The following is a 13,995-nucleotide window of genomic DNA, read 5'->3' on the forward strand; positions in this document are numbered from 1 at the left end:
CCTGCTTCTTTACCTGTTTTGGTGAGAGGATGTGTGACAAGTTTGCGTGTGAGCTCGTTCTCTGACGACCTCAGCAGCAGGACGATGTCGGCCGGTAGCGTGTCCCTGTTCTTGGCCAAGAAGCCTGCAGCGTTGTAAATCACCTTGGAATTTAGTAGAGAGGGAAAATACTCGTGTGAAGGCCAACGCACATCAAGTAACCTCGGTTTAAAGCAGAACTTCTGTGAGTTTTGTGCATCATTTTAATCATATATCGATTACCTTTCCAGCGTAGTGGTGAATACCGAAGCCGAGGTCAACCCTCTTTGGTCTCCAGAAGCTTTTGGTCTTGAGGTTGTCCTCAAATTTCTCTAAAATGTAAAGAAAACATTGGATTACTCTTCCCACACTTTCTGATTGCTCTGACAAAGGGGATTAAACTTTGTTCAGCCACTCTGAGACGGTGAAACTTTCAGGTTCAGGGCTGGTAAGCAGTGCAAAACATTGAAGGAAATGGGGAAAGGATTGGTTGTTGCTGAGGAAGACCTTACACGTTCACTCAATGTTCCCTGGGCTTGTAAACAGTGAAGTTACTGACCTACGAGGGTCTGGTCGGTGGCCTGCGGGAAGCGACTCTCCTCATCCAGAAGTGAAAGCATCCCCATGGGCTTCTGTAAAAACAGGTCCAGGAGGGGCCGGTTGTCCTCGTACTCAATCATCCGAGCGTCCACCTCCTCATTCAGGTACTCGTCCTGTACAGACACGGTGAATATAATCATCCCTTTCATCCCCTGGAGGTACATTTTCCATGTAGTGTCATGTGGCCTACAATGTTCTCAGTCGGTCTAAAAAGTGTTTGGTGGAAACACAAGTTCCCAATCTGTTCATTCCCATATTGTTGTTGTTGTTCCCTATTATTAGACAAATAAACAGTCCTCTAGGGCTCGATCAGCTCCACCAAGGCCTGAGAAGAGACACGCTTGTGTTTATCTTATCTTTGGCGCCATCATTGGATCAAAATTTGTAGAATACACCTTTAAAACGAGTAACATTTCCATCAGTGTTCGTTGTTCGTCTGTTTAGCACCAATTAGCAAATGCTAGCATGCTAAAACACTGAACTTGATCAACATTATACCTATTAAACATTAGCATTGTCATTAAGCGCACGTTAGCCTCACTGATCTACGAGCATGGCTTTACAACGTGCACTTATGTGATGAATAACTGAATGACTACAAAGTACAAAATATCTTAATCACTTTTTATGTGCCCAGCATATCTTTTTTTAATGCTCTACATGTCTGATGGTTGATCTTGTCGTCGTAATTAGCGACGGATGTTCAGTCTAGTTATTATTCTGAGACCGTAGTTTTGGGATGTAAACCATCTGAAGCATCATCGTTATCACTGGAATGTGACAGTTTTTAAAGCTTTAGCTCTTTTATCCAGACAATATACCCACATTAAAGCCAAAATGTTAAAACTTACACTAAAAGAAGCTGTTTTTGTCTGGTTCTGTAGTCTCACTTTGTGGACTGACTTGACGCTTTGATGTCAGGAGTATCAAGTGTACCTTTAAATCCACTTTCTACTCTCACCAGTAAATTCCTGCTCTCTTATCTTTTCAGTGTCGTGTTTGAAGCCTTAACTTTACAGTAACAGTGACACGCTTAGAGATAAACTTGCCATCAGCCAAACCAATAACAAGCCAAAACTAATGCCAGAATTTGTCACCTCTCTTTGCACTGAAATCTGGTCCGGAGGGCAGAGTGAGCTAAGACCTCCACCGTGTACTCAGCTAACCTGATCACATCAGGTCGACTGACTCTCAGAGCTGCTAGTGTGACTCAGCAACATCACCGGAGACTTCTATTCCGACGAGAAAAAGGACAAAATGGGGGCAAACAACATCAAATCAGCGCGCTTATTCCAGCGTGACCTGCACACTGTGAAGCAAACGAGCCACACCAGGAGATCTGCAGGGACATATTGCGACGATATAAACACGTGTGTGAACATATATGCAAACATGGTGGTGAATCTGCTTTATTTCACTGGAGATGTGACAAGTTTGGCGATTCTTCTTCATCTCACGGCCGACTACAATTCCCCTATGCTCTCTATATATGGTGGCAGTATAGGACAATGTATTTCTGGGCCGGCTGCCAACAATACCCAAGAGTGAGATTAAGTCAAACGTTAACTGTCTTCAACTCTTAATTGACCCTCGTTTAGGGTGATTTATAGCTCCTCTCCATGGGTGAGACCAAATCATTTAACATTAGCAAACCATTCTCTGCCCCCCCCCCCAAGGCAAAACACACCCACGAGGCCGCATAAAGAGAGACTCGCGGACCTCATTCTCCCCGTAAATAAAGACAGCAGCATATTTTACCCTTGCCATCTCTCTTAAAGTACAGAGTGACAAATGAAGACATGTTATCACCATTTAGATGGAAATGAGGTAGTACCGAGGGGGAAAAATGCATACAAAGCGCTCTCCAGGACGGATTCAGGCACTCAGGAAACGTTCTTTGAATCCGGTGATAGTTTAAAGGTGGATGTCGGTCTTTACCTGTTCCCAAGCGAATATGTGCTGGTTGAAGTAAAACTGGATCTGCTCGTTGGCGATGTTGATGCAAAGCTGCTCGAAGGAGTTCTTCTTGAAGTTCTCAAAGCCGAAGATGTCCAGGATGCCGATGTTCAAGCCCTTGTCTTCCTCTCTGGAGGTGAGAAGAAAGAAAAAGTCGGTTTATTTAAACACAAGAAATGTCAGCGGTTAGACTCAGTATATAAGCACCCATGGATTAATCAACACCAGTGGTTTCTGCTGTTTTGGCACCTGAACCATTAAAGTTTTAATTATGGCTTTTTGCTTTGTGAGCCAGGAGGTAATTTTGGTCTCTTCTCAAACAGGTTTAATTTATTTTAGAGGTCAAAAAACAAAATTAAATCTGGAGGAAAGATAATTTGGGGTTTAGAGGTTGGAGCCACTTGTCCTCACTTGAGATTTGTCAACTCTGTCCTGAAGAGTAAACTGTTATTATAATCTGTCTAAAACTAAAGATGTATTGAAGCAAAAATATTGTTGTTGTTGATGCTAGAAGCTCCACAGCTAATGGGAAGGAAGCTAGCAGGAGCGGTAGCATCACTCCAGCCATGTTAGTGGGTCTATAACCCTGTACATGCTAATGTTCAGCAGCTATAACCTGTTTACAATGTTAAGCATCGTACTTTAAAGAGTTAACATGCTAACATTTGCAAATTAGCACTGAACACACATTATAACAAATTACAATTTATCCTGGAAGAAACATAACGGTGTAGCGTTTCCAATAGTTGTTAACACATTTCTCTCAAAACCACAGATGTAAACCTGCTCGTGGTGATTCAGGATTCACTAAAGTCATTAGGGTTCATCCTCTGGGGACCATGAATACCTAACTATGAATACAAAGTAGCTGTTAATATAGTTCGCATGACTAACAAACACTTGTTAGTCAGCATATTCCTCAGCTTTCACGATCAAACTTATAGTGCACAGTGTGTAATCCACACGACAGTAGAAACTTTCTGGGATGACCTCATTCTGCAGTCATGACAGCCAAACACACCGCATCACACTTCCCGCTCCTGATCTCACCCTGGGTGGCTGTCGGGCCGCAGCAGCGCGTTGATGCGGTTGACAATCCAGCTGAAGAGGCGGCCGTAGAGAGCCTTGCCCATGGCGTCCCTCACCTCCGCCGCCTTTTCCACCGTGTTGGGCCTGACGATTGTTTCTCCCCGGGCCACGACACAGTGGGAGGTCAGCGCTTCCTGGAGCTCGTCTGAGCGGATGCACAGCAGCGACGCCACTGCGGGGGCATTAGATAAGGGAAGGGATGAAAGTAAAAGTAGAATGAGTGCAAGTGATACATGCAGGGTGTGCAAATGTGCAACCTGAACTGTCCTCATTCAGACTCAAAAATAGGAATTATGTTAAAAAATAAGTGATGAAGAAAACTCAGGTTTTTGTGTACATCTATAACACAACACTGAGTCTCCATTGCCATCCGAATAGATGTTTGGATTTAGAAAAAATAATCAGAGGACAACAATGTCCTTTATGTCTGATAGCGATGTAATACTCAGTAGTCCGTCTGCACTGATGGGAATTGATTTCAGAAGAGTAGTTTAATTTAGAGGAGCAGAGGAAGGAGGCTGAGGATCGGGGGTGTAGCCGAGGTAATTTAAAAATAATACGTGGTTATACATCATCTTATACCCATCTTCTTTTCTCTCCTCTCACCGTTCTCCAGGACAGAAATGTTGGCGATGTCACTCTTGTCTGTTTGGTGCTCCGAGGCTACTGGGGAAAATTCGATATCGCCGGAGTTGAGGATGGCTGCCAGAGTGCTGTAAACACTGCCGAGCTCCTGCAGAAGTGATAGACAGCTATTTACTGTGAAAGAAACCCTGAGAGACAGTATGATGTTACCTTGATATCAAATGACATCGGGCACATCTAACAACCTTGTGTACTGGCTCACCTCAGTGGATTTTTATAGATAAAGATACTGTCTTTAAAAATATATCTTTATATATCAACTAATGTAACACAGTAGGACTCTGATTAAAACCTTATGTTATATATATATATGTGTGTGTATATACAGAGTTTGTGCTCTCACTGTTGCGCTATGAAGGCTAATGGTTTGGAGGACTTGTACTATTCTGGATTTAAGTTTGATTTTGTAGTTTTTTTCCTCGTGTGTCATGTTTTATGTTTTTACGTTTCCTGTCTTTGTCTTTTTCCCACCTTTTTTCCTTTTCACTTGTGTTTTATTAATTAGTCCTTTTGTATTTAGTCCATGTGTGTCTGTCATCGCGTCACATCTTTGCTTCATTCTGGCTTGTACTTTGTTTAGTTTTTGCTTTTGTTGTCTGCCTTTTATTTTTTGGAATCAGCTTGTTATTAAAGTTTGCTTTTGTGAGGATAATGCGAGAAGAAGTCGCCTGATGAGCAGTTACTGTCTCAAAATAGATAAAACCTGCCTCAAAGATCATCCTCATACACACACACGCACGCTCTAATTTCATGCACGACAAGACGTACTGTAGAAGAGAAGGTTGTTCCTCCAACTACTGCCAAGTGATTACAGGATAAGTGCTATTGACGTGCAGATCCCAGAGGCAATCAGTTCTTTGGGCCTCGTTAGGCTTCACAATGCCAACAGCTGACTGCCTACATGTGCCTGTAGCTTCATGCGCCATACATTGGATGTGACAGACTACTTGAAAAGCTTGTGTATTTTTTGAGAGCTCAATGATTAGTATACTCGCTTACATGTCGTCTTTTAGTTATACACAGATTTGAGACAGCATGTCTGTATGAATGTTAGGATCAAGAGTTTACAGTTAAATCCTTGCGGACAGACCACCTTCAGCTTCGTGCCCAGTGATTAATGCAGTAGTTTGTACCTCCAGGGTGAATCCGATGACTTTGAAGCACTGCTCCACTGCATCAAACTGCTCCTTGTAGAACGTGTTGCTCACTATGTCAGGCCCTAATTTAACGTGCTCGTTCCACAGATACCTGCGGATCAAAATGGAAACGCAGAGATCCCGATTGGGGTCACGGGAAGCAGCGTGAGTGGGGAAATAACAGTGTTTAAGAGAAGGGCTAAGGAATGTCAAACCTACTTAGGTGTTTTGCTGTCGGAGAGCTTGTAGTGAGCTAGTTTCTTCCTGTCAGCCAGGCCGGCATAAATGTAGTAGAAGATGTGGAAGTTCCTCTCCCCTCTGTGGAGACACACATAAACGTAGCTCTTAAAAGGGCGATACATGGAAATACTGCAAAGAAGAGACATTGAATGAGGAAGGAACAATACGTGCTAATAGCTAACAGACAGGCAGTGACATATGAATCACTAACACCACCGACGGAGTTGATTCAGAGTTTAAGTCTGTCCATCCAAGTAATATCATCATCAGGCTCAGTAGTCGGCTTAAAAGACCTGTAAATGAGACGAGGTGGCCGAGTGGTTAAGGCGATGGACTGCTAATCCATTGTGCTCTGCACGCGTGGGTTCGAATCCCATCCTCGTCGCAGTTGACTTATCTTTAATCTGCCCTGTTTACACGTCAATAAGCAATCAGTTTACAATGAAGCTCTTATTTCACCCAGACCTGGATGAATGAAAGTTACTACATCCCTAAACATGCTGAAACATTTTAGGGCATCAACTTGACTGATTCAGTCCCCAGCGGGCAAATAAAGTCTTGATGACAGGCTGGTATTGAATCAACCTGCGCTGTTGGGTTCCTGTGGCTGCCGAGGCCGGACCACCTGCTACTGTCTGTCCTGCTGCTGCTCCAGTGCAGCTGCGAGAAACACTCTGCCTGACAATATTTCTAGTCTACCGCAAGGCACTGCAGGAAAAGCATAAACTGAACGTAAAACAAAGAATGCTCCCAATCTATGGAGGAAGTTTGATGACTATCATGGATGACATGGAAAGATTTGGCATACTTTAAACTAGAGAGCATTTACAGTAAGTAAGATTGCAATCTGTCCATCCCAATACTGTCCCCATTTTTCACTCATAAACTCCTCAAGAGGAAAGTAAAGGCTTGTGGAGAATGCGGGCATCGATCCCGCTACCTCTCGCATGCTAAGCGAGCGCTCTACCATTTGAGCTAATTCCCCTGTCAACACTTCAGCTGCTGAGGCTCTACAGCCAGCTACTCTCCGTTGTAGGGGGGGAAGGGGGACATGCACTGCACAGTGGACCAGGAGGGCACTGAAGGACAGGTATAAACTAAAAGGAAAGTCAGTGCTGGTCCTTCTGATGCCCAAGCATACAATTGACAACTTTTAAACCAGAGAGCAATGTAAGTTAAGTTGCTTACTGACTGAACTACCAACAATACCGTGGAGTTGATTGTCTGTCACTCATTGTCTCCAGAAGACAGGAAAGTAATGTCTTGTGGAGAATGCGGGCATCGATCCCGCTACCTCTCGCATGCGAAGCGAGCGCTCTACCATTTGAGCTAATTCCCCTTCTGAAATCATTTATATTTCTCTGAAATGAAGGTCAAGCTAGGTCCCATTTTGTTCTTTGCTTTCTTTGTATGATAACAGGCTGAGTAGTCAGTTTAGAGCTACCTAACATAGGACAAGGTGGCCGAGTGGTTAAGGCGATGGACTGCTAATCCATTGTGCTCTGCACGCGTGGGTTCGAATCCCATCCTCGTCGTGTTTGTGTAATCTTTGATCTGCCAAGGGCCTCCACAGTGCTCAGAGAGTGACAACAGGGTTATTGTCTACTATATCTCTGCAGCAGCTTTGTTAGATGGAGAATATAATCCTAAAAAAGTCAACATGATATCAATCTTTTCAATAAACGTTGTTAAAATGTGTTAACAAGTCTTTTAGATAATCCGCAAACTAAAACCCTCCACACGGACAAACGCATCTGAAAACATAAGGCTCCTGGCAGAGGTTATTAAATATGAATGCATCTCTGAAGCACAATTCTTGTTTGCTATCCCCCGAGTGTTAGTATTCAAAGACAGGCTGAAGAAAAGGCGAAGCGACACACGAGGCTTGCAGTTAAATGAAACCCTCTGACCTGTGTGTCTGTTTTCTGATGCTATACTTGAGTCTGCCTTTGAAGGTCCACTAAGAATACTTGCGAGACACACAATCTTTGATCAGACAGGAAATAAGCTAGCTGCTCCACTTGACCCGCTTCGCTCCCCAGACACATGATAAGAGGAAAAGATAGATTGACTGAAGTGGAGGTTCGAGGCGAATGCCACCAGTAGCAGAAAGGAAGAGACACAGAGTCCATTACACATTGATCCCTGGCCAGCGGGATGAAAAATCACCTTCTTGGCAAATGTTCAGAAAACGTACAAACATATGATTTAAATTTATATGGATCAGATTAACAAATAAAGGTCAAACCAGTAATAAGTGTCATGAGGTCGCTTACGTTTGACAGATAGAGTAAAGCAAGAAAGAAGTGATATTTACACTGCCTGGTGGATGACTCGGGATTTCTCCAGCAGGTACTCAGAGATCTTCGCTCCGACCACCGTTCCTCCGTTGGTGAACTTCATCTCCAGGTACTTGCCGAAGCGGCTGGAGTTGTCGTTAATGACGGTGCAGGCGTTCCCAAACGCCTCCACCAGGCTGTTGACCAGCAGGATCTTCTCCTGGAGCGTCCGATTATTGGCCTGAATGAAACATTATTCCAGTAAGTAACTGGGAAATCAAGACAGTGGAAGTAATAATGCTTATGTCGAGAAATGATGCATGAATTCCTGTCACGTGTGAGGAATTTCTCATTCCTCCACTTATAAATCAGGCGAGAAGTGAACTGAATAGAGCTTTCTAGAGAGCCTTTTTTCCAGAGGATGGTCAAAGTGCTTTAATGGTGGCGTATGTGTTTCATGGACATGTATGACTCACCTTTCCAAGAACTGTCAGTTGCTGCACCAACAGATGAGCGCCCTCTGTTTTCCCAGCTCCACTTTCCCCACTGATCACAATACACTGTAGACGGAAAGGCACAAAGATTACAGTGACTCCACTGAAGCCAGTTATCTCAGAAACAACACATGTTGTTTCAACAAACAGCATCAGAAATAACCTCCAGCCCTCAGGAGGCTGTGAAAAACTAAACATAAACGCTTGCGTGAACATTACCTGGTCTGTGTTGTATGACACCATGGACTGGTAGGCAGCATCAGCCACAGCGAAGATGTGTGGTGGGTTAGCTGTGCGTTTAGCTCCTATGTACATCTTAGTGTACTGTGAAGAGAAGAGGGTTGAGAATACAAACAGAATACTTAAAACATGCACATGAATCTGATGGATAAAGCCGATTTTATGTCAGAATCATGAAGAGTTTTTTAATGACTTCATCTGCTATAGCGCTTTTATTAAGCATCTACGAAACTTACCTTATAATATAGCAATATATTATGCTAATATATACACTTATATAGTCTTATAAGGATGTATAAGGGCCTTATTACCTATCATATAAAGTGTTACCATATACATTATGTTTTTGTTGCGGGGGCTGAGGAATGAAAAATAGCGACAAACTAGAGGCAAAGAAAAACATGATGATTGGGATGAAAATACAGTCAGTCGGGTGTGAAAGAGGCAGGGAAACAGGGGCAGTGTGTGCGAGTGTGTGTGTGCGGAGGTGAGGCTAAATGGGATGCAGCCGACTGAAGAGCTGCAGAGGCACTAACGAGATACATTCAGTGCATTATTGACCAAATGTAAGAGCGCAGGTGCGTAAGAGAAAAACACACACACACACACACACACACAACGGCGTATACATCCACAGACCTGAGGAGTGTATATCTCCATCGAATGGAAAGGGTTGACGGCGATGAGGATGTCGCCCACGTACGTGTAGATCTGATCTCGTCCATATCGACTCTGAAGCTGCTCCGTGACGGTGTTCTGGAGGAAGAAAGCGACAGGCGTGATTCACACGACCGCTGCGAAATGTTTCCTAAACAAATGAACACCTAGATCAGTGTCAGGAGCTTATTATGAGACAACAAGCTGTACTTTAGTGTGCGTCCTGCCTCGAGTCAAGGCCTTGTGACGCCTGTTACGTCAATACATTATCTCCATGTCGTGCGGTGATTAATTCTCCTGTCTTCTCACTGCTGAGGACAGGTACATCAACAACAGCACTGCCTCTCTCATACCAGCAGAAGTCCTCACGGTGAAGGATGGGTGGAAATATCCGCTGGCAACTGAGACTGATTGTATCATTCAATACGTCAATGCAGCATTCAGATATGATAAATTGCTCTCAGCGTTATTTGTGCAAAAAGATGCCGCTGTGCATTTTTCACTACGGTTGTTCAACAGAGCGACATGGACGATCGGGGGAGAATGATGCAGAATGTCCGGCTGTGACCGGCCTTCAACTGCGTTTATATCAGTGTTTTATAATACAAGTAGCATCGGGTGCAACCATCACAATGTGTATAATATTTAATAGTTTTTAAAGAATACCATAGATGTTTTTCTGATGTAAATGGAGTGATCCATTTTAAGAGAATACTAGTCGTCAGAACAATCTCACTACACGTCCTTTCAGTAGCTGTTCTGAAGCTTTTGATTGTTTCGTGAACAAGAAGAACGACACTTGTGTTTCTGGTGCCGACAGGTGAGGGGAGCAACATTTTATTGTTCTGCTAGACAATAAAACTGTCGACCTTCTTACCTCGTCCAGAACTTCTAGGGTGGCGAGGTCTTCCACCTCGTCTGCGTCAGTCTGCGTCTTCATGTGGCTTCCTCTTTTAGTGTGGATACGTTCATGCCTGAAACTCACAGAACACACAACCAAGTCTCTCACTGAGCATCACGTGTAACGTTCTGTACGTTCTCCACACGACAACGTAAGAAATTTGAATTCAAATTCATGAACGGGTACTGTAGCAGTACACTGTGCTGCCTCTGGCACATCTCTTCACTTCAAACAAACCTGAAATAATGTAAATATAATCACAGCTTCAACTAGATAAACATCTCAAGGCAAATATAATCCTTTAGAGCATTAATGTTGAACCACGGGGCCCATCAGTGTGTAGACTGGTGTGTTCACCAAGTTCAGTAAGCCAGAAACTGACTGAAATAACACTTAAAGCCTTTTAATAAATGTTAAATCCGCCTCCAGGAAGACTTTTCAGTCCCATCTTTAGTGGCAAACACAGAGACAGAAACCTTTTTTATTTTCACAAACTCTATATAGGAAGGAAAACATCTTTTACTCCAACAGACCTCAATCTTTGAAAATGCGAGCTAAAAGAAATCTGGAGTAATTAAAATGTCAACCAGCTGCACCTATAAATGCTCAATGTTTTAGCTTTACAAGATAAGCAGCGCCTTGTGAAGAGGTTTGTTAAAGAAACGCCACCAGTGCTGCCTAAAACGCTGGAACTGGGCATCAGGGAGAGGGACACTGATACTTTCCGTACACCTGAACGCAACTTAACAGATTTTTACTGCACAAAAGCTCAAATTCTTTAATGGCAAGCGACTTGTAGGCTACACAAACACATCCATAACACAACATCCACACATGGTTAGTAGCATAAAGCTGATAAAAGTTATACTAATAACATACTGCAGCGTTTTAAAGCAGTCATTCCCAAACTAACGACCATGCTGCCCACCCAAACATCTCTGATCCGTCACTGAAGCGACATAAGATACGTGCTGGTGTTGTGCCGCCCACACTTTGGGAATCACTGTTTTAAAGCACTGGTGTCTGTTGTGATTGCAATTACTCTGCTAAAACTACCATTTATTAGAAAGTTATTGATGAACGTTGGAGCTCATCAGCTGCAGGGAAGGTCATAACCTCAGTTACAAGGCAGCGTCAATGTTAAAAGAAGGAAAGGTAGAAAAATACAGAGGCAACAACATGACCCGTGAGACAGATAACAATGTTTAGCAGGTGAACAATCTAAAATTAGCCCATGTAGTTGATTGCAAATACATGTGCGATCACAACTACAGCAAGCGCTCCGACTGCACTAAAACAAAGCCGATCATCATCTACTCCTACTGCAGCGTGAAGGTCATATATGCATTTGTTACCTGTCGTTACTGTCTGTGCTTCTGTCTGTCTTTCCATGATGGCTTAAACGACAGAAATAGGATTAACATTTCACGACCGTATGGGCAATACACACTTTCCTGGGCCAACAGTTTGACTCATGTGACACATGCTGTGCAGCCCGCACCTCCAGTGAAGCTGGAGCAGGATTGAGCTGTTGTTTATGTGAGGGCGACAGGGCTTGTAAAACATACAGCAAAGGAGGGTAATTTGGATTATACTGTCTGCAAACGTTAAGCTGCAGCCGAACATATATAAAACCCACTGACAGGGAGGCTTGCAGACTTTAAGTTTCTCGTGGGCTTTAAAACAAAATCTATCAAACTCGTCACGGTGAGTGAGTATCCTGCTCGTGCCGCAACAAAAATAGGAGTAGCACGACTGCTAACATGTCGGATGTACGTGTAGAAATGTGAGGTTTAGGAGAGGAGACGGACAGTACCTTGTTTTTTCAATGACTCCTATTTGTTGGTTGAGATCAATGAGCTCAATCAACTGCTTCTGCAATATTCTCTCTCTGCCAACAATCTGTTTGATGAACACATGCTGGAGCAGGTCTAGCACATTTGGTCTCAGCTCAAAGTCCTTTATCAGACATCTGGAAGAAAAAGGTAAAGGAAGCGGATGACGGCAATGAATTTATATTGGATTTACATTCAAAGTGCATCTGGTTATGTGTAAATGTTTATTATTCACAGAAGGCACAGCGAACACGGGAGCATCCGCACTCACTTGCAGATGAAGTCATTAAAATCGTCTGACCACAGCTCCGGCTGGTGGAGAGTAGGCGGAGGATTTCTGTTAAAGGAAGGAATGGAAAAGATAAATGGAAAGATAAGATGAGATGGGATTTACGCAGGCGGGCCGGAGAACAAAAGGCCGAGGCACCGAGCGGAACGACGGAGTGAAATCTTTACTATTCGTCATTGACGACGTCCGGAGGTGTTTCTGCGGCGGCCCTGAAGCAATAACAAACAGTGCTCCACCTGTGCAGCTGGGTGGTATGGATACAGCTGACTTTATGACAGAAAAGCAATAGTCAGTAGCATTGGATGTCAAATATGTAAGCAGATCTTAAAAGCTTAACGTTTAGACAGGCTAATGCTGTTCAGGGGGTCAAGCATAACAAAGCCTTACAACCGACAAACAGCTGAGCTAATTTGCTTTAATTCCTACTTCTTCTTTAAGTACCTTTTTTACAAGAGGGTTCCTGGCAAGTGGTGGGAAGTCAATGCTGCCTGCTAATACACTGGGGCCTCTTACACGACGGCTCTGACAGCGACGAATCGGTCTAATGAGAGGGCATACATCTCCTGTTTATCACGAAACACACCCGTTATAGACACCGTCTAAAAACTGTCCTGCTAATGCTGTGACTATTAAAGTGTTTTTATCTGGAAGACCAGCGCAGCCTCGCAGAGACTTAAATTAAACCACTATTTTGAGTTTCTCATTCCCTGGTTACGAATATGGGAGCGTATTTTGATTTTAATATCCGGTAAATGTTGTCGTGCAAGGCACGGTGAGGCAAATCTTCTATTTTGCACATAATGAAGGATAAATGCTTAAATCCTTTTACTTGTACATAATTAGAAGAGCACTTTTAGTCTTTATCTGCTTCAGAATGTGACGCTTTGAGCCTGGTTTGACTTTAGGACTGTCATCCCAGTCCCGTCCTGTTTTTCTCTGTTTCTGTCTTTTATTTAAGGGACAGACAGAAAGACAGAGAAAATCTGACTTGTGCTTGAGAATCAACTGTCGCCACGTCTTTCTCTTTTTGGGTTTAGGTTTATGTGTTGAATGTTCAAAAGAAGGTAGGTTATATAATGCTACATTATAACAAACTAGCTTTCTTGTTAGACAACCAACTAATGAACTACAAACTACTAACTGTTGGTTTGCATCAATTTTCTTCAAGGTTAGACCTTATTCCAAATGGTGGCTAGTAGGCTATGATGTCACTGTGTCACAGAAGCCCAGCTAGCTAACTGACTAACTAAAACAGTTAATTTGCTTCAATTTCCTTTAGACTAAAAACCCAAATAGTATAACTTCACTGAGTTATCTATCTGGTGGACTAACTTACATACAAACTGACCGGTTACCTGACTAAATAACAATTAGGTGACGCACTTTCCTAAATAATCCTCGGAACAAATTCCAAACGTTAGCTTGCACGACATTATTAAGTCACTAAATCCTAGCTAACTGAGCAGCTAACCATTTAGCAAACCAACTGCTAGCTGCCAAATCTCAAAATTCAGATCAAACCCTTCAGCCTATACCAATTTGCCCCATAGGAGCATGTGGAGCTGCACCTGGTAATGGTGCCTGCGGTTACAATCGACAGCATCGACCACCAGGAA

At 43.2% G+C, this 13,995-nt stretch overlaps 1 protein-coding gene and 4 non-coding genes across 8 annotated transcripts in view; 2 read left to right on the top strand and 3 right to left on the bottom strand.

Moving 5' to 3' along the window:
• The window catches only part of myo3a (myosin IIIA), a 54,023-nt gene that overhangs the window by 16,676 nt on the left and 23,352 nt on the right, over nucleotides 1-13,995 (bottom strand). For 2 of the 4 annotated variants that reach the window (XM_073488552.1, XM_073488553.1), the window contains exons 7-22: nucleotides 12,362-12,427; nucleotides 12,072-12,227; nucleotides 11,611-11,652; nucleotides 10,232-10,328; nucleotides 9,337-9,453; nucleotides 8,677-8,781; nucleotides 8,440-8,523; nucleotides 8,002-8,204; nucleotides 5,664-5,762; nucleotides 5,442-5,556; nucleotides 4,270-4,396; nucleotides 3,625-3,835; nucleotides 2,557-2,704; nucleotides 578-731; nucleotides 262-350; nucleotides 14-143 (exon numbers count right to left, since the gene is read on the bottom strand). In XM_073488552.1, coding sequence (XP_073344653.1) covers nucleotides 14-143; nucleotides 262-350; nucleotides 578-731; nucleotides 2,557-2,704; nucleotides 3,625-3,835; nucleotides 4,270-4,396; nucleotides 5,442-5,556; nucleotides 5,664-5,762; nucleotides 8,002-8,204; nucleotides 8,440-8,523; nucleotides 8,677-8,781; nucleotides 9,337-9,453; nucleotides 10,232-10,328; nucleotides 11,611-11,652; nucleotides 12,072-12,227; nucleotides 12,362-12,427 — 1,943 coding nt within the window. Of the gene's footprint in view, nucleotides 1-13; nucleotides 144-261; nucleotides 351-577; nucleotides 732-2,556; nucleotides 2,705-3,624; nucleotides 3,836-4,269; nucleotides 4,397-5,441; nucleotides 5,557-5,663; nucleotides 5,763-8,001; nucleotides 8,205-8,439; nucleotides 8,524-8,676; nucleotides 8,782-9,336; nucleotides 9,454-10,231; nucleotides 10,335-11,610; nucleotides 11,653-12,071; nucleotides 12,228-12,361; nucleotides 12,428-13,995 lie in introns of all 4 variants that reach the window. The other 2 variants (XM_073488554.1, XM_073488555.1) reach the window with 2 other exon arrangements.
• Nucleotides 5,988-6,069, top strand: trnas-gcu (transfer RNA serine (anticodon GCU)). Its single transcript has one exon. It is a non-coding gene; the product is annotated as a tRNA-Ser (tRNA).
• On the bottom strand, nucleotides 6,597-6,669 carry trnaa-agc (transfer RNA alanine (anticodon AGC)). The gene has a single exon. It is a non-coding gene; the product is annotated as a tRNA-Ala (tRNA).
• trnaa-cgc (transfer RNA alanine (anticodon CGC)) lies at nucleotides 6,951-7,023 on the bottom strand. Its single transcript has one exon. It is a non-coding gene; the product is annotated as a tRNA-Ala (tRNA).
• Nucleotides 7,138-7,219, top strand: trnas-gcu (transfer RNA serine (anticodon GCU)). Its single transcript has one exon. It is a non-coding gene; the product is annotated as a tRNA-Ser (tRNA).

The sequence above is a fragment of the Pagrus major genome, chromosome 19 (assembly GCF_040436345.1).
Source record: "Pagrus major chromosome 19, Pma_NU_1.0".
Classification (NCBI taxonomy): Eukaryota; Metazoa; Chordata; class Actinopteri; order Spariformes; family Sparidae; genus Pagrus; species Pagrus major.